The 24818-nt window shown below is 34.4% G+C and overlaps 1 protein-coding gene across 1 annotated transcript in view; it reads right to left on the bottom strand.

Moving 5' to 3' along the window:
• The window catches only part of LOC126020153 (collagen alpha-1(XXII) chain-like), a 240502-nt gene that overhangs the window by 21898 nt on the left and 193786 nt on the right, over positions 1–24818 (bottom strand). Inside the window, exons 10-13 of the mRNA XM_049781619.1 lie at positions 19005–19058; positions 17380–17433; positions 10030–10083; positions 4631–4684 (exon numbers count right to left, since the gene is read on the bottom strand). Of these exons, the coding sequence (XP_049637576.1) occupies positions 4631–4684; positions 10030–10083; positions 17380–17433; positions 19005–19058 (216 nt within the window). The remainder of the gene's footprint in view (positions 1–4630; positions 4685–10029; positions 10084–17379; positions 17434–19004; positions 19059–24818) is intronic.

The raw sequence follows: 24818 nt of genomic DNA, 5'->3' as shown, positions 1-24818 counted from the left end.
ATGCTGAGGCTTTGGACTTCAGTCTTGTCCACTGAATAAAGCTAGTATTTCCACAATCCTGACTGTCTGCGAGCTGTTTACCTGCCGTTTCACCTCAGAACGATCGGCTAGACAGGGTGGCAGACACTTGCTTCGAGCTGAAGGGGAAAGACCTCATCCTCCATCCCTCCATCAGTCAACCTCTTCAGGGGCTGACTTGCAACAATAGGTTATTCTATAATCTAAAATACATTAGTCTTGATTCTCCTCAAAATATTCTGCCTAGATAACAAGACTTTGGAAACATGCCTTAACTGTTATCAGCTCCAGGAAACTTTTGCAGTTTGATGCAGTATGTGAACAAAGATAAATTTTAATAAATCTAAGTATTTTTTATTGCTCAAGAAATTATGTTCTTAGACAACCCAAGATCCTGAATCAATTTGCTAGGATAATTTAAAAGTGTATTACTGGGGAAAGGATGTCTTGTCTGAACCTCAGATGTTTGGGGGGGGTAAGCAATATCACAGTGTATATCAAAGCTATGATAATTCTGTATCTCCATATATAGGAAAGATAACATAGTTATATAGATAGGAATAATTTACTGAGAGAGGAGAAGTAATTTCCAGTAGCTAGAAGCAAGGATGCATTTTGAGCTAAGTGTTCAGAAAATTAGAATGAGTTAAGGAAGAGTGTGGGTCCATTCAGAAGTTACTAGGGAGAAAACATACTAACCTTTGCTATATATAAGGACAATGGCAAAGTGAATGATAGAGTGGAATTTGCATTAAAAGGGATAAAGAAAGAAGCTAATGTAGCAAGAATGGACAAGACACATTTTTAAAGTAGTTTTTTAAAATTATAGACCAGGTAACATGAATAAAATAGCATTATTTTATCATTGTATTTATCAATATATAAAAAGTTTAATTTGTGGCAGTGTAAGGTAGATCTGTCTTGAGGTTTTATTCCTGGCTTGATACTAGAAATCCTTCCTAATGGTGCTCAAAGAATCACATATGGTGCCAAAAACAGAATTGGGGCTAGTCACATTCAGGCTAATGCCTTAAAATCTATACAGGCCCTCTCTTCCAGTAGTGTTAATGTTTATGTCTTGATATAAAATATCACCATAATGTTTAAGAAACTCTGCCAATGTCTTTTAGTTACAGCTTGTTTTCTAGTTCAATTATATTGTTTACATGCGATCAGTCTGCCTCTTAGTTGGCATTTTCAGTTCTATCATAACAAGCTGAGTTTTTGTTATTATTTGTTACCCTCTATCAGTTGTTGTTATTTATTTATATATTAAAGATAATTGTGATTATGGGGCTAGAGTGATGATACAGAAGTAGAGCGTCTGCCTTGCACGCGCTAACTTAGGATGGATTCTCTGCATCCTGTATAGTCCCCAAGCCAGTAGCGATTTCTGAGCATCACTGGGTGTGGCTCAAAAAATTAAGAATAAATTTCAAAAAATAAAAGATAATTGTGATTATCCAGTTTGTATTCTTTGACCTGTGACAAAAGAGATATTATTATTATTATTATTATTATTATTTTAACTTTAGTTTATTTTGGGGCAATATCCAGCAATGCTTCAGGGCTACTCCTATCTCTATGCTCAGAAATTACTCATAGCAGTGCTTGAGGCACTATAGAGGATACTAAGGATCAAACCCTGTTAAGCCACATGAAAATTCTAGCCTATTAAACTATTGCTGTGATCCCCTAAGAATCAGAAATTCTTAAAAATTAATAAAAATATTAAAAATAGTATGATAGGATCTAAGATTGTGTCTTTCTTTTCCAAAACTCTTAAAACCTTGAGAAGGAGTTGTAAACCAAAATGAATTTTCTTTTTTTAGATTTACTATTTCTCTAATCAAAAAAAATATTGCCTCACTGCTCTGTGACATATTAAATCAAGGACTATAATATATAATAATAGAACTTTTATAACTCAGCTCTTCACCGTGACAGATTACTTAACCTCAAGGTGAAATACTTTTAGGGAAGGTTACTGATAATGCCTGGAAAAATCCTCTATCAAGGTAGCATTTATCAAATGCTCTAAGCACAAAGACTGCAGGAAAGCAACTCATTCATCCTCATGTTTCTTTAATTAATTTTGTGTGTGCTCATTTTGTACAGGGAGGAAATAACTGCTTTCAGAAACAGCATGACTACCAGACATCATTTTGTTATGTCCCAGATAGAGCAAATAGGGGTGTCTAATTCAATATAGTTTAATGGAGAATTTATCAATAAATAATGAAAGATGTAGTTACTCATCAAACCTTTCCACAATAAAATGTGACTGCCAGCTGAGATAGGTGTCCTAAAGAAAAGGAAAGGAGACTAAAGCAACTGGCCTAGGCAGGAGAGAGGACATCTGGCTGATTGTATTTACTGGGGTGAGAGGAAGGGTCAAAGACACAAACTGGAGAAAGAGGTGATAAGAAGATAGAAAACAATGTTTGTGTGCCAGTTTTCTTGTCCAGAGAGTGACTGAAGTCCAGAATAAGTGACTGAATATTGTTTCTAGGAACCAATCTGTGGGTTAAGAAGCTGTGGCCAGAGAGGCCCCAGCATCATGCACAGGCCTAACCTGGGCCTACATTAGGAAACATTCTCAATGCAGGAAGCTAATCTGTATATTCTGGACTGGGCTTATTAGTTTTGGGGGAAGTAGACTAAATCTAGAGGTTAAAACATTTAAAGAAACAAATTTTTCAGTTTGTATTAAGACCTTTACTTGTTGTTATACTCTGACTATAATCACTTATTTTTAATTAATACATTTTAATTGAATATTGAATATCCATCAGACACATAGTTATAAAGATGTTCATGATTGAATCTTTTTTTTGTGTGTGGTTTTTGGGTCACACCCGGCAGTGCTCAGGGGTTATTCCTGGCTCCAGGCTCAGAAATTGCTCCTGGCAGGCACGAGGGACCATATGGGGCGCCGGGATTCGAACCGATGACCTCCTGCATGAAAGGCAAACGCCTTACCTCCATGCTATCTCTCAGGCCCCTCATGATTGAATCTTAGTCACATAATTGAGGTGAGGTGAGGTGAGACTTGTTTTGTCTGTGACCAACCCTGGTTCTGTCCTCAACAGTACATACGGTTTTTGAGCCCACCAGGAGTGGTTCCTGAGAGCCAGAGACCCCAGAAACAAAAGTATGAACAAATTATTTATGAATAATTTAAAAATAAAATATAATCATCAGGGAATTCTTGTGTAGATAAGACTTTAGGGCGGGTGGAGGCATGAGGAGAGTTATTTAAGTTTTTAGGTCATAATATGGAAAATAAACCAGAATTCTTTTGTGTCATTTAGTTAAGGTCATTCATTGTAAAAAGGGAAAAGCTAGAGAAAGGTAAATTATTAAGTGTGTCCTATTGTTCTGTAATTTTAAAAGGTAATTTCTAAAGCAAGGCAAGTTCATCACCTTGTGCAAATTTATGAAAAATTTTCTTTAATTCATTACCCATGGAAAGTCCAAGCTATTTCAAGAAAAAATTTATTGAAGACTAAATCAGAGAGTAAACAAATTAGTATTTATAAAATAGCTACTTTAAAATTAAGATCAATTAAATATAGCATCACAAACATTTACCTTCTTTTTTGATAAAGAATAAATCAAAAAACTTTTTTTAAAAAAAGAATCTTAGTCATACAATATTCCGACATCATTCCTTCAGCAGTGCATATTTCCCACCACTATTGTACCCAGTTTCCTTTCCTTCTACCTCTCCCTACCACTTGCTCTAATGCAAACATTTTTCTTCTCTTTATCCCTCCCTCTCTCTTACTATCTCTTTCTTTTATTTCCTTTTGGGCATTGTGTTAAGGGGTATATGTGCATAACACTTCTAGTATCCAGTTCATGTCAAGAGTAATAATTTAAACAATCAATAATATACATTTGTTTGTTGGGAAATGAAATAGAAATTAGAAAAGTCCTATGCATAAAAATAAATAACAAGACTTTTAAATAAATATTAGGTTTTTAAAATAAGTATGAGATTTATAAGGCAATAGAGAAATGATCATAGGTATAAAGATATATTTCTCAGCTATATTATATATAAAATTTATAAAAATTAAACTATCAAAATAACTATCTTAAATAGTTAATCACATTTATGATCATATGTGTATATTGATTAACTTAACTGCATATATGAAATATATGTAAATATGTAGTAAGTATGTGTATATACTCAGGATGATGAATTTCAAATAAGTACAACAACAAAAATATGCATAAAAGAAGTCTGACTCCACAAAAACTGAGTTTGACCACTAAAACAGTGATTGATTTTCTTCTCATTTTTTGTACTCCTTTCAAAGACACTCCTGCCTGATTTTAAGAATTACAAATTATGGGGGCCAGAGAGATAGCATGGAGGTAAGGTGTTCGCCTTTCATTCCGAAGGACGGTGGTTCGAACCCCGGCATCCCATATGGTCCCCAGTGCCTTCCAGGGGCAATTTCTGAACATAGATAGAGCCAGGAGTAACCCCTGAGTGCTGCCGGGTGTGATTCCCCCCCAAAAAATGAATTAAAAATTATAATTTTCAATTGTTTATATTTGTAACACAGAATCTTGATCATTTTACAGGGCTACTTACTGGGATTCCAGGTAATCCAGATGGGCCTTGGGGGCCTGGTGGACCTTCTTTACCCTAAAAAATTCAAGAAATTTTATTAATTCTCTGTAATTCACGTTGGGGAGAAGAAATGCTTTCACACATAATTGCCTTTGCAGGTTGGAAGAGAGCAGTGATGGGAAATTTTGCTGCTTTTGCATCCAATTCCACCATTTTACTCCCAGGCTCCATTAAGGCAATAGGTATCCTGAGAAGGTATAGAGATAGCAGGCCTCATTTTGATCACTTATGTACATTTATTTGATATTCAATATTAGAATACTGATGAGTAGACAGTGGAACTATGGGATTCACACCGCCTTGGTCCTGACTCAGCTAGTCACTTAGCTGGCATTTAGTCTGCAAAGAACCAGAGATACAGACTGAGGTCTTGACTCTGCAAAGACCACAGCACCAGGAGTCATTAAGCATGAAAAATTGAATTCAAATGAAAAACTGATGAGGAAGCATAATTTTTACCAACTTGTGCAAAGGTTCTTTAATTTTAATTTTTGTGAGATTTTTTTTTTTGTATCTCTCTCTGGAACGAGTTTGGAAAGACTGTGTTTATCAAACTGTTGATTAATAGTTAATGTCCCATTTTATCCACTTAAGTCACATACCACTTTCAACTATAGCTTCTTAATCAAAATTAGGTAATCAGTGTCATAATTTCTATTATTTGAGCATTTTATATCAACATGCATCCCTCCTCTGAGAACTGAAGGATCCTAACAAGTTCATGTTTTCATGTTACTATTTTTTATGTGGATCCTGACACTAGAATTTACATTCTAGTATAGTTGCCACAAAACATTATTTCAATGGTAATGATTATAATCTTTTGAAAGAAAAGTAAAATGAGTATATTAATATTTATTTCAGTCATAGAGATTTTAATATATTGTTCTATTGAAAATCTCCAGAGAACTCAAAATATACTTCCTTTATCAAGCACTTGTCATACTCCATAAAAGTCAATAACTGAGTTATATTTATCTACCTCAAAAAATGATAAAAGAAAAACATCAGTAATGTATCATTAACAAAGTGAGATTTTCTTTAAAATCTTATTTTATTGAAACAATTGTGATTTACAAAGTACTCCATAGTTGGATTTCAGGCATAAAGTGACAGTGAATCAGGGCAATTCTCATCTCCAGTGTGTACTTCCATCTACAAATGTTCTCAAAATATATCTTATACAACCATCTGTTGGCCCCTGGCTTGCCAGTATAACAGGCCAATTTTAAGTTTAGATTGCTATAGTTTTGATGCCTAAATTCTATTGTTGACTTTGGTTTGGCTATTTAGTTCTGTCCCTTTTTTTTATCTCCGCCAATTCACCTGAAACTACTTGGCCACTGCACCCCATCCTTTCCTTTATTATTTCTAAATTTCATTGAAAAATGCAGAAATATTAAATAAAACAAAGTAATTTGTGTCCCACAGTTCTATGAAAAAGGCAGGAGCTCTATCTAAAAGATAAAAATAAGGGGTGGCAGTTTTTTGCATAGATGTGGCAAACGTTGGGGAAAATAGAAAGGAAAAACCTTTGACCTAAAAAACAGAGTGTCCCTATCCATAAAGCATCCTGCCATAAGACAAAATAGAGGTTCCAGGCATACTAAGTTGTCTAACTCGGAAGTCTTTCTTGATGGTTTCAGGAAAAGTTCTCCTTAATCACAGTTGTCAGAGTTTTTGGATCCCACAGGGTTTTCTGCACCAGCACCAAAAATCGGACTTCTACTAGGGAAAGCTCTAATACTGCCCTGGCACCAACTTGGTCCAGGATGGGTTTATATGGCATGCTGATGACTTGGAAATAGCAACAACTTGCTTTCTGGGCAGGCTTCCCTGCCTCACCACTTAATGGTGAAATTAAATCAGAAGACACTCTGTGACACCCTGATTTTAATATAGGATTTGTGCAAAAAAAACAAAACAAAAAAAACAAAAAGATCTCTATTTACAGTAACCTGACTACAACAATAGTAATTTTTAATAGTATTTTTTTTAATAGTATTACCTTAACCCTTTGAAAATTTGCCTTATACAAGGCAATTTAGAATGTATAGTGGTTTTATCAGTTTGGTCAAAACTTTTCTTTTCTTTTTTCTTTTAATAATTTCTTTATTTAAACAGTGTGATTTCAAACATAATTGTAGTTGGTTTCAGTCATAGCAAAAACACCCCCTTCACCATGCAACCTTCCCATCACCAATGCCCCCATCTCTTCCCTCCCCACCCCCTGCCTGTATTCAAGACAGGCTTTCTACATCCCTCACTCACTGACATTGTTATGACAGTTCTCAGCATAGTTATTTCTCTACCTGCACACACCATTCTTTGTGGTTAGCTTCATATCTTGAGCCAGTCCTTCCAGCCTTCATCTCTGGGAATTATTTCAATGTCTTTAATTTTTCTTAAAATCCAGAGATAAGTGAGACTATTCTCTGTGTGTGTCTCTCTCTCCCTTTGATTAATTTCACTCAGCATAAAAGATTCCATGTACATCACACATAGGAAATTTTTATGACTTCATATCTCCTTATGGCTGCATAATATTCCATTGTGAATATGTACCACAGTTTCTTTAGCCATTCATCTGTTGAAGGGCCAGAATCTGCCCATTGTAAGTAGTGCTGCAATGAATATATGTGTGAGGAAGGGATTCTATTATTTGTTTTTTGTGTTCATAGGGTATATACCTAGGACTGTGGTCAAACCTTTTCTTAAAATAGATTGAACTGCATTTTTAATTTTAAAATGTTTCGTAAGGTTGGAGAAATAGCTCAAAGAGCTAGAGTTGTTCTATGTGTGCAGATGGCCTGGATTCAATTCCTGGCACTATTTGATACCCTGAGCACTGTCGGGAGCAGCCTCTGAGTACAGAATTGTGATATGACCCTGTATTACAGGTATAGCACCCCAATATCATATAATAAAAAATTGCTAATATATTTGTATAAATACCTACTTGAATATTTTATATCCCCATAGCTCTTACATCACAGGATAATAGATTCTCTAGAAATACTACTGCTTAATTCAAAGCAAAATAAAAAATAATTTGTTATACCCATCCATAATAAAATTCTTGTGAACACACTAACAAATAAAGTTGATGTCTTTCTTTACTTGGAATAAATAGTTCAACAACAATAAATACTTTTAAACACCAATATTAAACTTTCTGTATTTTCTTATAACCTAATTGTTACAAAGACCCTAGAATTAAAGTAAGATAGTAGTAGTCATCAACATACTTTAATCCTCTGCTTGTTTGACAAAAATTTTAACAAAATAATACATATCATCAGGTTATATATGGTCTCTGATTGCTTTTCCATTATCTTAGTGAAAAATTTAGTGTTTTCAATAAAAAACATAATATCTATAAAACTAAAATATTTACAGGGCTGAAGATGCAATGGGTAGGGTACTTGTCTTGCACATAGCCAACATGGGTTTGATCCTGGGTATCACATATTGTCCCCTAAGTTCTGTAAGGAGTGATTCCAGAGCACAGAGCCGAAGTGAACTCTGGAAACTGCTAGGTGTGGCCCCAAAACCAGTAAATAAAAATTATATATTGGGGAAGGAGTGGTGGTGCAAGCGGTAAAGGATCTATCTGACTTGCCTGCACTAACCTAGGAAGGACCATGGCTCAATCCCCCCAACTTCCCATATGGTCTCCCAATCTAGGAGCAATTTCTGAGTGCATAGCTATGAGTAACCCCTGAGCATCCCTGGGTGTGGCCCAACCCCCCCAATTATATATTTACTATCATGTTATTTTTCTTCTCTCATCATGTGAGTTGACAATTTAACAAAAATTTAATAATATTTTTAAATCATTTTATAACAGCTCTAGTTTGTCACAAAAATTATAGTTTGATTGTTCATTATATAACTGCAAAATATTTATGTGGGAACATTTTAAATGACATCTTATAAAAATTAAGATAGTAATGGGACCAGAGCGATAGCACTGTGGTTTGGGCTTTTGCCTGGTACAGAGCTGACCCAGGATTGACCTTGTTTTGATTCCCAGTGTCCCATATGGTCCCCCAAGCCAGGAGCGATTTCTGAGCGCATAGCCAGAAGTAACCCCTGAGTGTCACTGGGTGTGGCCCAAAACAAAAAAATTAAGATACTTTACAATATTTGATCAAGATGAATCATTCATATCTAAATAGATAAACATCTATAGTGACATGCAGAAGAAGTAATATAGACATCTACATTTATATTGCATTACAGCTGTCATATACATTTTTTAGCTTTTTGGGGGTCATAACTGGTGATTCTCAAGTATTACTCCTATCTCTGCACTCAGGTGTTATTTCTAGCAGTTTTTGGAGTGGCACCTGGAATGGTAGGTATCAAACTTGTCTGATTGTGTATAAGGTAATGCTCTGTTCCAGATTCTATTTTATATACTTAAAAGTCACAATAGTATATTAATATATATTTTTAAAAGGAATAGGAATGTATGCTGGGAACAGGGGTAAAGGGAGGACAACACTGGTGGTGGGAATGCCCCTGATTCATTATCCCTATGTACCTTAAATATTACTGTGAAAGATTTGTAATTCACTTCAGCCACAATAATAATTAATAAAAAAAGAAATAATAATGAGAGACCTGAAATAAACATAAGACTCTTGTTTCTATAACAAAAATGTTATTACTTGTCTTGTTTTAATTAAAAAAATAAAAATATTTAGATTTGCATGTATTTTAATAGGATCAATTAAACTTAATATGTAAAATTAGTATTTTTATTTTCAACATTTTTTTTTGTTTTTTGGGGCCACACTCGTTTGATGCTCAGGGATTACTCCTGGCTAAGTGCTCAGAGATTGACCCTGGCTTTAGGGGAACATATGGGACACCTGGGGATCGAACCGCGGTCCTTCCTTGGCTAGCGTTTGCAAGGCAGACACCTTACCTCTAGCACCATCTCGCCGACCCCTATTTTTAACTTTTAACATTAATTGTTCATACAAAGAAAATTCAAATTTATTCTAGTATGATGTGAATGCAATTCTAACTTCAGTAACCCACAGGAATGAGAATTTGTGAGGCCAGAACAAAATAAGTGAAAATATGAATTTTAGGACCAGAGAGATTGACCAGCGGTAGGGCATTTGCCTTCCAAGTGGCTGACCCAGGATCAACATTGGTTCAAATCCCGGCATCCCATATGATCCCCCGTGCCTGGTAGGAGCAATTTCTGAGCACAGAGCCAAGAGTAACCCTGAGCGCTGCTGGGTGTGGCCCAAAGCCAAAAACAAAAAAATCAGAGAAGAAAATCTGGATTTTAGGAAAGTTCAAACATTGGAAAAGGACAGATGCTGTCCTGAGAAACTTACAGGCGGTCCTTGGATTCCTGGAGGTCCAGCAGCTCCTGCAGTTCCATCTACTCCCTGAGAATAATAAGGCAGAAAACTAGTTTTGATATAACTTATAGATCCTCAGTATCTTTTCTCGTACATTTTGTTATTATCAAATTTTATGTACAGTGCTCTCTTCAACTGTCTGAACTATAAACATGTAAAAGATCATTATCACCACCTTACCAAGCTGGAGTAGTCACTAGGAATACTAAGACCATTAGAGGACAAAAATATATTTCAGTAGATATCAGGATTTATATTTAATATACTCTGACTTCTAAAATCACACATTAATTTAAGAGAATATTTTAAGACACACAGCAAGAAAACTAACAGTTTAGTGTTTCTTTTTCTGTTGTTGTTCAAGTATATTTATTTTTTCCTAATTTTTATTATAACACCATGTTTTACCAAGTTGTTAGTAATAGAGTCATTTTAGGTATTAAATATTCAAATACCAGTACCATCATCAGTATGACCTCCTTTCACCTGTGTCCCCAATTTCATCACCTGACTCTGTGCAGGCACAGACAAATTTACTTCATATTATTTATTACAAAGCAAAGGCCAATGGAATTATCAAAGCTTAAATCAACATGTCAATTTGAAATAAATGATGTATCCCTCCGGTGTTATTAAAGTCAGTGTCTAAGGATTTACTGGGATGTGGTTGGTGCTAATTGTGTCTTCCCTATTTATGCAAAGTTTAGATTACTATGTAACTTTCCTATCAGATTTCCCGTGATACTGAAATTACTATAAGATATTGATGTGTGGCATGGCTATATGAGACTGCATAGTCTGGGATTTATAGATCTAAAACAAATTTTCTGGCTTGGTTGTTTGGTAAGGTTAAGTTTCAGAGCTGAGCCAATTTTTGTCAGAGTCTGTAGCAATGGCAGTGGGCTGCTATAATTCATACAGAAAGGAGAATCTGTCCTCCTCCTGAGAATTCTCCTTCTGAGAATGCTACAGAGGTATCAGCTGGGACTGGAATATCTGGGAAATATCAGCTATTATTTTCATTTTTTGGTTCTGTTTAAATTTAATTTGCTGTTATAATGTACTACAATCTGGGGACTTGTGGACAAAGTAATTGTACATGGGGTCTGCCTTATTTTTCTTAATGTTTTTTTGACTGTAAGTTCAATATTTAGGCGTCAGCAAGGGGATTTCTTCTGAGAACTCTGTTTATGGGCGATTGTTCTTTCACTGTAACTTTACCTTGTCCTCTTTGCATCATTGTTCTCATAATTAAAAATAAAAAATTAAAAAAAAGAAATTTGATTTGCTGCAATTTATTAATTGCTAGGCTGTTCTTGAAGGAGGCATTATTTTAACTAAACAAATGTGGGGATAAATTGATATGCATGGCACCTTTTCCTTAACAGTAGTGAAAACTATAGTGTCAAAATAGAGAGAGAGAGAGAAGTAAAATGCCTGTGAGGGAGGGGACCAGGGAGGTAAGGGAAGTAAGGGAGGGTGAGAGGGAAATTGGGGACATTGGTGGCAGGAAATGTGCACTGGTGAGGGTTGTTGTGTATTGTATGACTGTAATTCAATCATGAACAGCTTTATCAGTGGAAGAAAGAAATATTATGAACAACCTTGTAACCACAGTGTTCAAATAAAAAAGTGAAAATGTAATAATGTAAAATAAAGTAAAAAATAGATTAAATAAAACAAAATTCTCCTCTTCCAAACTGAGAAATAAACAAACAAATAATGATAGATTAAAAAGTAAAAGAAGTTTGAAGCCTAAAGTTTTATAGTCAATAAAATGTTGAATGTTTCTTTCTTTTATTGAGATAACTAAAGCAACTGTTTTGTGAATCAGGAATAAAAAATACATGACTAGATACATAGAAGTTCTTCACTGATTAATACATTTTTGCAAAATTAACCCCTTTCCTGCTGCTGCATGGCTTTGTACATCCTGTATCTTTTACCTATAAATGAATACTTATGAGTAAGAAAGAACACAAGATTTCAATTCCTTGATATCTTGCTTCAGGTTATCAGCTTAACTGTTGGGGGTAGAAAATTGGAATTACAAAACAAAAGTCAGGTGGCACTGATTTGGAAAAGTGACCTATGTCCATGTGGTTGGCTTGATGACAACTTTTAGTAATAGTTTACCAACAAGGCTGGATGGTTCAATGATCAGTCCCAGTGACACAATGCTACTTACATCTAACAATGCTGGGGCCCACTAGTACTCCAACTGCTGCTTAAATGCCACCAGGACTACGCTTGGTGATGCTAGGTGCATTTGTGTTGCCAGGGATAAAACATGGGATCTTATGATGTTAAAAATTTTACTTTAGTCCTTAAAGCAAATGCAGAATGATATCACTTATATGTGGTATTTGGAATAACTACATGAAGAAATACAATGGTTTAAATGGGAGTTGCCTCAAACATCCTTGGGCCCAGAGCATAGTGAGAAGGAAAGAAATTGAGTAAAGAAGAATAAATATAAATATGAAATAATGGCAGCCAGGGGCCAAGTGATCTTAGAGGCATTACCTGTGTTAAAGAGGACAGAAATACATATACAAGCCAGAGTCAACAAAAATGGAATAATGAGACCCAAATTAAAAAAATAATATATTAATTTAGGCACCATGATTACAAACATCTTGGTAGTTGGGGTTCAGTTATAGAAAAAGAATATCCTCTTTACCAGTGCAACCTTCCGCCACCAATGCCCCTCATCTTCCTCTTCCCAACTCTTGACTGTCTTTTAGACAAACGTTCTGTTTCTTTAACTCACTACCATTGTCATGATTGTTAGTGTAGTTATTTCTCAAACTGCACTCACCACTTTTTGCAGTAAACTTCATATCATGGGTCAGTCTTTGAGACACAAACTTTAACAATCAAAACTTAAAATGAGCCTGTTATATGGGCAGGCTGGGTGGCAAGGGTGGTGGCATAGGACACATCTGGGAACATTGTGGAGGGAGGTCTACTCTGGCGGTGGAATTGGCTCTGATACATCATGTCTGAAATTCAACTATGAAACACTCAGTAAATCACAAGTTTCAAAAATATTTAAAAAATTATAAATACCAGTTTCTTCTTGTCAGGGAGGGAGCTGAGGGGATGGGGAAGAGGTGGTAATAGTTGTGTTTACTTTTTATACCTAAAATCAAAATCTTCTGACACTAACAACCTCCTTTCTATCTTATTCTCTACAGCAGTCACCATTATCTGAAATATTAGTGTTTACTGAATTATTTTGTTCTCTGTGAACTAAAGTAGTTCTTTACATGTAATGGATAATCAACAGATATTTGAGTGAGTGAATTATTATGATTTGGCTGGGTGTAGGATAGATTGTTGAGTTTCTAATATGCTTTGGTTAAGTGGCATACTATCTCTAGGATTTGATTTCTTATTACTAGATACAAAGTAGAAAGTAATATTCTCTCTGCATAAAGAGATGAGAAATAAAGGAGCCAATGTTCCCAAGGTAATAGCATGGAACAGAGTTATGGTCAGAATTGCACGATCTAGAGATAGTGTTCTGACACTGTATGAGTTCTGACCATCTGAGTGGGCCTAGACAGTTATTTTTCTTTTTGTATTCTGATCTTTTGTAAAATACAGAAAATTATCCCACTTATTTTATCTGAGTTGTTGAAAATAAATATGAATATAATAAATATATATATAATATATGATATAATATAATATCTAATATATATGAATATATATAAATATAAAAATAATATATTATATAAATATGTTTATATATCATAGCATATATAATTAAATATACATGAAATACAAATATATTGGATATAAACATTTAATATATAGTATATATAAATATATAAAATTAATATATAAATATAGTTGTCCAGTGCCAGACACATAAAAGACCTCTTCATAACATATGCTGTTTTTCTGTGTTCTGTGATCATCTATTAGCCAGTTTAAATAATGGAACACTAAATTTAAGAGAGCAACTAAAAATTCTCTATACTTTATCTATACCAATAAAGTGTTTTATTAAATTATTTAACATATGTTTATTGTGTAACTACATCAAGTTTTATTCTGCCAAGGAGTATTTGGATACTTACACCATCTTTCACAGACTATATTATAAAGGTAAATCAGCCGTGAACATCTGATGAGAACCTACATGCCTATCCATTCATGCACCGGATCAGATCACATGTCTTGCAGATTTTCTTTAAACATTTTTTTTTTTTTTTGGTTTTTGGGTCACACCCGGCAGTGCTCAGGGGTTACTCCTGGCTCTATGCTCAGAAATCGCCCCTGGCAGGCACTGGGGACCATATGGGTTGCCGGGATTCGAACCACTGTCCTTCTGCATGAAAGGCAAACGCCTTACCTCCATGCTATCTAGATCTGACTTTCCTGACTGCTGTTCTATGCTGTGTCTGAGCTAGCTAATAAGAATAACAAATGAATAGAGCCTGTTCTGAGACATGAAGAAAATTTGATCTGACTTTTATTTTTCATGAAAGACAAACTCCATGGGACAAGACTTGATCTAATTCAGTGTATCTATTTCCAGAAGAACCTAATAAATATTTATTAAATAAATTAATACTGACCAAATTTAAAGAGACTAATATTAATGCACTTGTGCTTTTTCAGGAGAAAATTATACACATCACTTTAAACCTAGCCAAGTCTGAAAAGATCTTTGACTTCAAAACAGACTGCTACCTAATTTTGCCCAAAGTTTCTGGTTCCTAAATGCTAAAACCAAAATTAGCTGGAACAAGCATCCTTTTTCAGTTGAAGCAGAAAAAGTAAATATTTTATTTGAAAGAAGAATACTGATTAGAAAAGGGTTTCCGATATAAAGGCTATTATTTTTATTTTTTAAATAGGGATGCTAGTTTCTTGATATCTGCATACTTGGGTAATTTAATAGGGTCTGACAGAAGCACTAAAAGATACTTAAAATGTTCTGGAGGGTAAATTCCCTGCTCTTGAGTTAGTACTGCAGGATGCACTCACTACTCATTCGGAATAGGCAGCTGACTCAGCATCCCTTTTCAAATGCAATTAAGGCAACCAGGAAGCACAATATAGCAGCTCAATGAGCATCTGGTGAGTTAAAGGAAAACATTAATCAGTTAGAGAAAGTAAAGCTAGTTTCTGATTGTGATTGTTTCTGCATCTCAGCTGCCTAATCAAGAATGATAATAACAAGCCAATAATTATTTCTTACAATTGTCATGAAGTTCTAAGCTACAGTAATCTCCAAATGTGAAGAAAATAGGATATCATCTGCATTACAGATGTGAACAAAAATTACCTGGAAAATGAGAATGGAATTTATTTATTTTATTACCTTACATGAGGAAGTTAAAGTTATCATTATCTGAAAATAACCATATGTAAGCTGAATTTTATAAATTTTATTTGAGAAAATTTTAGAATATTTTCTCTAAAGTCACCACCTTTCATTGATACAGTTGATACCTTTTCAATAGCCATATTGCAAACAAGTACTTAAAAGGGATAAAAAGGAAAGAGAGACAGAGAGAGAGAGAGCAAGAGAAAGCAAAGTAAAATGTCAGCCATAAAGGCAGGCAGGTTGGAGGGAAGGGAGAGCCAGAAGCAAACTGGGGACATTAGAGGCAGGAAATGTGCACTTGAGAAAGGGTATTGGACATTCTGTGACTGAAACTGAATTATAAACAACTTTGGAATTTTATCTCCTAGTGATTAAAAATAAAATATTCTTTTAAAGTGTATATAAAAATAATAATAAACATTAATGCCTTCCCTCACTAACGATCCTTTTTCTATTTTGATCAGTATATCCTTTGCTAATTGATAACAAAAGCATCCAAAAAAGTAATTTCCTAAGTGAAATAATAAATTTTCAAGCCAATGCAATTAAATGACAGTAAATTAATTTCCTGCAATATTGCTTACATAGCAGGGATGGAATAATAATAAACCAGGATGAGGAGTTGTAAAGATATTAGAGGGATGATGAAAGTATGTTGACTTTAAAGAAAATTAACGTAAGCTCTTCTCAAAATGGGGAAAGTTTCCAATACTTTTCTTCAAAGATGACCTTGAATGTAAAAGCTGATTATAGGGGCCGGAGAGATAGCATGGAGGTAGGGTGTTTGCCTTGCGTGCAGAAGGTCGGTGGTTCAAATCCCGGCCTATATGGTCCCCAGTGCCTGCCAGGAGCGATTTCTGAGCATAGAGCCAGGAGTAACCCCTGAGATCTGCCGGGTGTAAACCCCCCCCCCAAAAAAAACAAAAATAAAGTTGATTATAAAGTGAAACATGCCACTTAATGTTTCCATGTTATTTTATTGAAAACACTATAAAATAAACTTGTTTTATCCCGAGTTAGCACATAGTTACAAATCAAAACTCAACCAGAAATTGCGAACATGCGAACAATGCAAGCTTAAGTTTATAAATTTCTTGATCCTAATAAAATTTTTTTTCATTATGATGATAAGCTGTTTTTTTTTAACTGAATTTCCTTTAGCATACCTTTTAACATTACTATATCTTTCTATTTGAAAGTGCTGACAGAAAGAGCTTACCAAAATATATGTGAGACTACAGAAGACTATTCTGGGTTTGGTGGGGGGATAGATATACACATTGCTTGTTCCTATCACTTTTCACGAAGAATACAAGAGCTATGAACACAGTAGATTCTGAGCATGGAAACCATGTGTGTTATGTATGTATATTATGTATGCACCATAATATAAAGGGGGATATATGTACATCAGTCAATGTCAGAGTCATAGTTATTACTGAGAATGAAAAACAATTAATGAAGGAATTCAATGAGTCTAAATGAGATTATATCAATGGTATGTTCTATAGCATCATGAAAACATAATAAATGGACTGTTGAAAATTGTGATAATAAATAATAACAATGAAATTGCTATGTAGTTAAATTTGAGCTTATATATAGACACTTAATGATTTTCAGAGTATGACACAAGTTCTAAAAAATGAGAAAAATTCACTTCCACCAGGAGATCCCAACATTGTTATTATTCATACCTCTTACATCCCAAATTGAAGAAAAATATTAAAAAAGTAACATTGTCTTTCCTTACCAGTGAGCCCAGTCCTAAATGCATGCTAACTAAACTGTTCATCAAAGCACTTACGCCCCTCTACACTGGCTATCAATGACCCCAATTAATTTGTTTAGCTCATCCTTTCAGATGTCAGCCTTAAAGAGAAAATTCCTAAGCAATAACATCTTCGCTACGAATGATTGTGCAAATGTGTACAAGAGATAAGGTGAAAATAGAGAATAATAAAATTATTACTTACTGGTGACCCTGGGTTTCCTGGAGGCCCTATGAAGCCTGGAACTCCAGGATGGCCCTAGAAAAACACAAGTGGTTTTATAAAAACTCAAAAGAAGTTTTTCACTTAGTGTAACAATCTCTTGCTTCAGATAAGAATTCAGAATATAACTCCAAAATCAATTTGTAATAAAGGTTGTCTACAAAATACTTATTTCATATTTATATAACTTTTGTTTCATTAGGTTGAATAAACACAGAACAATATTTCCAAAAACAAAACTATCCAAAAGGAAGATTTACTGAATACTAAGGAAGAAGGTCTGGAGTAAAGTGTATGGATGAAAGCAAGATTCGCCATAAAATCTATTGTTTCTGTGGTTAGTCAAAAGATATATTGGAGCTATTTTGTGCTTCTCTTACATTATGCTTGATTTTACTCATTATAAAAATTTTAAAACAAAATCTAGAATACATATGCCTACAATATGAATTATTAGGTTTATTGAAGTATGGCGTGTATACAATGATAGTAACAACATAGCACTTTAAAAGATGGTTCTCCAGAAAAGAGACATGAATATTACAAACAAGTATTTTACAGTGTGCTGCATATAAGATTTAGTGTCAATAGTATAAAACTAAACAAACCACAAAAACAAGCTATAATATTCATAAAATATAAAGCATATGATCTTTGATAATTCTTTCTTCTGCGATTAATGCAAACACATTTTCTTTCCCCAGAAATATATGGAATTTGAACTGAATTTGACATTCAGATCTTGAGTAAAGCTTTTCTACCACTGTCTCTGGAATACTCACTCACATGCCTTACTCCTCTTTTTATGACTAAACGTCCTAAGAGGTTAGGGATTTTATCATATTTATATTTATTCTATAACTCAGAGTTTGGTGCAGTCTCTGGCACAAACCTGATTTATAATAGGGGTTATCCTGAGATAATAGAAGAGTGAGAAGTAAATGCTGAGGGCAGGTAAGTGACAGAAAAGGAAATAAAATGGGAAATAGAAAGTGCAGCCGAGCAGAAGCACAATGGCCAAATTAAATGTCTGTTTGAACATGTGTTTGAATTGGGAAGGCTGAGCCTACACAATTCTTTGATTACATGGGTTGAAAGGCAATGCTCAGATACATGAAGGGAATGGGCATTTTATTACTGGTACCATTATAAAATACAACTAAAAGAGTAATCCATCAAATTTGTTGTATAGTGAGATGAGAAGTGGTACCTGTGTTTTAGCACGATGAGCTAATAATAAAAAGAGATACTTGAGGAATTATAGAGTGTAAGAGTATAGTATGGGCACTTTGTAATATTTACCATTTCCTTGAATGAGGTTAAAAATGGGAAAAATTGAAAAGATAATAAAGGTATAAGAGACCAAAATAATGAAATGAGTGGAAAGAAAACAAAGGAACGAGTAGCCTACTCAATTAGTTGGATTGATAGGGGGTATAGCAATGAACTTGAGAAATAAAGATGGGAACCATGAAAAGGAGATTTGAAAATAATTGTATTGTAGGCAAAATGACACAAGGGATTATGTCAGGTATGACAAAATTAAAGTTATGGGGAAGAATTAGCAATATCTTCTTAGAATAAATTTTTATAAAGCAAAATTTTACCTGATCACCTTTCTGCCCAGCTTCACCATCTGCACCCTGCTCTCCTTTATTTCCCTTAAGAAAAATGTACAAGAAATTTTTCTGTTTATATAACAAACTGAAAACATTTACATGCATTAATTCACTCATTTACTTATTTGTTCATTTACTATTTCTTAATCCATCTCTTACCAAGTTCATGTATAGTTTAACACGTTTATCAGCAGAAAAACCATGAAGCCTCATTGAGGTATTTATATCATAGCGACTTGTTTAGGATACGACACACTAGACTGGGGTCAAAGTCAGAAAAAAAAATAGACAGAACAGAGTGCCTACTTATAGATATCCTTGCATGCCATCTTTTGAGTATACATTGAATTTTGATCATTGGCAACATAAGAGGAATGTCTGCCTGTCCTAGGTTTCTGAAGAACACATCTCAGTCCAGAAGAAAATGGGCCAATATTAAAGATGTATAAAAGATAATCCTTTATGATAATAAGGATGTTAAAGATGTGAGGGAGTTAATCGCTAAAGACTACAGAAAAAATTTTAGAAACAATAAATTTATATTATAAAGTGGCAGGCTACAAATTGACATGCAAAAGAGCATGGCTCTTCTTATATGTAAATAATAAAATTGAAGATATATTACAAAATTTACAATTGTACCTCAGAAAATCAGTACCTAGGACTCAACCCAATTAAAAATGTGAATGATCTATACAAAGAAAACTACAAAGATTTCTTAAAGTAATAAAAGAGGTCAGTAGGAAATGGAAATAACCTCATGCTCATTGCTGGGAGGAATAGCATTGTCAAAATGGAAATGCTGTCAAAATACAGTCAGTACAGTCTCTTAAAGTGTACCTGTGGCATTTTTCTAAAAATATATAGATTAAATATATATCTGAAATTGATACAGAACAATAATTTCCTCATGAATAGCTTAAGTAATACTCAGGAAAAAGAAGATGGGAGACATCACTTTCTCCAACTTTAAATCGTAAATTGTTAGTATTAAAATAGCATGGTACCAAAATAAGAACTAACTCTTAGATTAATGAAATATTATAGAAAACCCAGAGAGAGTCAGTTAATTTTTGACAGAAGAGCAAAAAATCTGAAGTGGAGCAAACTGTCTTAACCACATCAGTAATACATTGATGATGACTACTCCAACATTTATAATACTCCAACATTGCTTCCTTGTGATATATATCAGATAAATCAATGCCTGAAAAGTGACAATAGCTGTGAGATAATGGATCAAAGGAAAAGAGCATTTGTCGGATAGTTTTGCATATAACTGTTTGTTTATTTATTTATTTATTTTTATTTATTTATTTGTTTTTTTTGGGCCACACCCGTTTGATGCTCAGTGATTACTCCTGGCTAAGCGCTCAGAAATTGCCCCTGGCTTGGGGGGACCATATGGGATGCTGGAAGATAGGACCGCGGTCCTTCCTTGGCTAGCTCTTGCAAGGCAGACACCTTACCTCTAGCGCCACCTCGCAGGCCCCTATTTATTTTTTAGAATCTAAAAAGCCAGCACACTATCTTCAGGCTGTGGTGACAAAAAGTGTTCTACTTTTCTGACATTTAGGTCAATGCTTTAAAAGCAAATGTTTTCTTTTCAAATTTTATTCTCTGTCCAGGGTTAGAGTGGCTTCGAGCCTCATGTCACAACAGTTAGAATGACAGCAGTCCAAGAATCTTCTCAGTTGTCCTTGTCTTTTTTGCAGCTGGAGATCAAAGCAACTACAGTCAACTTCAAGCTTTATTTACTTCCTAATAGAAATGAAGACTGGCATTTATGGAGATTCTTCTCTGTTAGGCATTCTGGTGGGATTTTTTAAATAAAATGACACTTATTTTATATACTGAGTTGATGCAAATATGCATGGATGTCTGTATAAATTTGTATGTGTTGATGTTTAATGTGTATGTTATGTAATTTACACAGTAAGATACTCTAATAGTTAAGGGTTACTTCTTATTCAGTGATAAAAAATGTGGAGATTATAGAAGTAATTTAAGTTCAGATATGAATGTGTTCACAGTACCCCTATTGACCTACTTAATTTTCTCAATTTTCCCCCAATATCATGATACTCTATTTTTCCTGTTATCTAAGGTCAAGAAGCAAAACCTATTATCAACAAGGAAAAGATCCCACCCATCGGGAATTTATAATCCAGTGAGATGAATAATTCATTCCTAGCTAAATTTTCTTCATGTGTTAATTAGGCAGCCAGGCAAAAACTTAAATGTTTGTTAAAAAGAGGGATGAGATTATTTCTCCTGACCCTCTTTTCTAAAACAATCATTTGTAAAAATTTTATATTTTAAGGTTTTTTTTCCGTGTCTTTGAAATGTGTCTAAAACTTTAAAATAGTTCATGTGTCAAGAATTTCTTTCGCAGAGTTCTTGGAATCATCTCTTTGATATGTCATTGTCAAGGTAATGTCCCTATCTCTCAAAGTCTGTGAGAAAGCTAAAGCCTAACATGACAGGACATCTTGCCTCAAGTAACATAACTACCTCTGATCTAAAGATGGGAGCAATTTGTTTTGACTTCAAATAAATATAAATCACCTATAGTTTTCTCAATTGCCAGTTGAATTTAGAAAGAACACGTGACAAATGCCAGCATGTTCTTTAAATTGAGAACATGCTATTGGTCATCTTGTACTCATGCAAAGCAAGGCAGTTCTTGCTTGGCTATGGAAAAGGGTCAGATGTCTATGTTCTGAAAATCTGTTACCATACACCATGCATATCAATTTAGTGCTTATTGTCCTCTTTGTGAAGGAGGTTTTCTGGGTTCAGATATCATTTTGTTTTGCTTTTAAAAATATTTTCTCAGCATTGCCTTATGCTAAATAATACTTATTTAGAACTTTATGTTCATGCCCAAGGTATGTACCGAACAATCTCTTAAAGGATGCTGTGGACAGGTACAGACTCCTAAGTTAGTGATTTTTTTTTTGCTACTTTCATGTAAGTCCAGATCTAAAATTTTTATATATTGTTTGTTTGCATAGAAAATCTTCTCCAAGGATCCCTGATAAAATCTTGCCTAACTTCTCAACTTTATCAAGATGGTTTTCAGAGGTGGCCATTAGGCCTGGTGTGACATTACTTAAAATGTTTTTTTTTTTTCTGCTTGTTAGAGTTATTATTAACTCAGAGAAATGACAATGAAGAGCATTGATGATTATATGTGTATGTATTTGTTATAGTCTACATGAAAGAAAGTTCAAGACTAAATAACAGAGTACTAAATAACAATAAGTTGGAGCAATAGTACAGCAGATAGGGACACCCTAATATCGCATATAGTCTCCTAAGAACTAGCAGAAGTTATGCCCCACACAGAGTCAGGAGTAAAGCCCTGAGTATTGCTGGATAGTGTATGCTGCCTATCCCCTGGAAAAAAAAGGATAGATATTTTAGTAAATAATATGGTAGTTTTAGTCTCTCTCTATTTCATTGTTCTTGCTGTAGTATGATCAATATACAGAAGATTTTAAATCTCAGAGCTACCTAAGTAGAAATCTTATGTTATATTTTATCTTGATTTTGTGATTCATCATACTTACAACTGTTTCTGCCCTGGAACCCAGCCCCTGCATTCAAAATGTGCTGAACAAGGATGTAAAGAAATATCATGTGACCTCAAATATGAAGGCTTTGTTGTTACTTTAAATAAATAATGTACTTTTATCTCTTTTGAAAATAGCCTATTCTGACTTTAAGTATGTGAGATGGACCTTATCTGGGATGAGAGTTGTGGGCAGGGATACAGATAAATGATTCTACTGATGCCACTTCAAATGGGTAACACTTAGCCTTCACACTGAAACCTAAAGTTTTCTTTCCTTTCTTCAGTAGTGATTATTAGTTTTTTTTAAAGACAACACATCACACATGAACCTCTATAAAATTAATTTTATTGAGGTATCACTTCCTGCAAAATGAATAAAGCCATTGTTTTCAGGGCAGAGCTATTGCACTAATTCTTCCCCCAGTATTCCATGAGCCCTAACCCCCCACAATCACTTCCCCTCTATCCTTCAGTCATTAAGTAAAAATAAATAAATAAGAAAACTCATTTTATCCACACATTCTTTTTCTGAAATATATTCTTGCTTCTTTTTTTTTGTTTTGTTTTTGGGCCACACCCAGTAACGCTCAGGGGTTACTCCTGGCTATGCGCTCAGAAGTCGCTCCTGGCTTGGGGGACCATATGGGATGCCGGGGGATCGAACCGCGGTCCGTCCAAGGCTAGCGCAGGCAAGGCAGGCACCTTACCTCTTGCGCCACCGCCCGGCCCCTATTCTTGCTTCTTTACAAATGAGAATCCCATGGTTTAGAGAAGTTAAGCAAATTACCTAAGTGCTACAATTAGGAAGCAAATTTTATTTGGTTATGAAGCCAAGCAGGTTAGGAAACCACTGATCTCCAGGGCCCTGACTGGGTCCACTGTTTATGAAAAATAGGTTAATTAATTAGCATTTTAAACTAGATGCCTCTCATTAAATTTTGCAAAATAATATTCCCTGTTCTCTCTGATTACCATTCTGCTTTTCCTTCTTCCTACATAAGGATTCTAATCATAACAGTATTGTCTATCTCCAACCCTATACCTTACCATCAGTGTATTATGCAACCTAAAAGCTCTAGAAGAGAGCTCTGACAATGTGCTTACATTCCTCATATCTATGTACCAGATAGGAAAGCTGCTAATCTACAAGATCAATCTTGGGAGAGACAATTTCTGAGGTGTTGGTCAGAAAGGCAAACACGTAAAATGAAGCCAGTTGAGCAATACATGTAACTAGTGAATATCCAAAGTTCTGGGTATGTGATGGTGAAAATGTCAATCATAAATAATCTACCTGAAGTAGAATTTTCAGACTAAAAATTTATTTTTCATACCTGCAGGTCTAGCAGAAATTCTGTTTAATAAGTGAAGCTCAAGAGAAAAAAAACAATTATCTCGGTGTTTGGTGAAATAGGATGAAAGAAAACCACTGAGACTGGGTTTTAGGCTAAGAAAGAAGGCAAATCTACATGTTCTCAGATGAAATACCAAATTTCTCTGTGACTTATTTTCCAGTATATGGTAAAGGGAAGCATTTATGAAGCTCTACAGGACATAGTAGATAGACCAAATCAAAGGCACATACTAGGAGCTTTAACTTGCTTTAACTTGACATCATCCTTAAAAAATACTGCTGATTGTATGAATGACATAGAGATGATTAGACAAATCTCTATGGTTTAGTCTGCTACTCATGTAGGTTATAAGTTATAACCTTTTGGGACCATTATCATATTTGTTGTCAAACTTATTATTGAGCAACAGTCCGTATAGGATGCCAGCCAATTAGTCAGGCAATTAGAGTTAGATTGTAAGGGATGCACCATAGATATGTTATCTAGTAGTTTTATCATACTGTTATTTAATTTGATTAAACTTAGTTTCCTCATCTTAAAAGTGAGAAAATAGTTCTATATCTTAGGATGATGATGACCATTATAGGATATAATAAAATAAGTCAAGTAACCGGCCATTGGCCTTTCAAAATAACAACAGCAATGACTTGTAGGGACCTTTGATAATATGAACCCAGAGACCTAACAATTCTTTCTCTTCTTAAAATATGTTCTAAAATTTTAATAATCAAAGGTTGTTATATTGGGTTAAGGAAAAGACACATTAAATAATTAAACAAAATAAATAAGAAAGAAATAACCCAATATTAATAGTTGATTTAAAAATACATATTAAACTACACAACTGAAAAACATTGTACTCTGAGT

Source organism: Suncus etruscus, chromosome 10 (assembly GCF_024139225.1).
Source record: "Suncus etruscus isolate mSunEtr1 chromosome 10, mSunEtr1.pri.cur, whole genome shotgun sequence".
Lineage (NCBI taxonomy): Eukaryota > Metazoa > Chordata > Mammalia > Eulipotyphla > Soricidae > Suncus > Suncus etruscus.
Note: the sequence above shows the minus strand (reverse complement) of the source record. Positions and strands in the feature narration are given on the sequence as shown.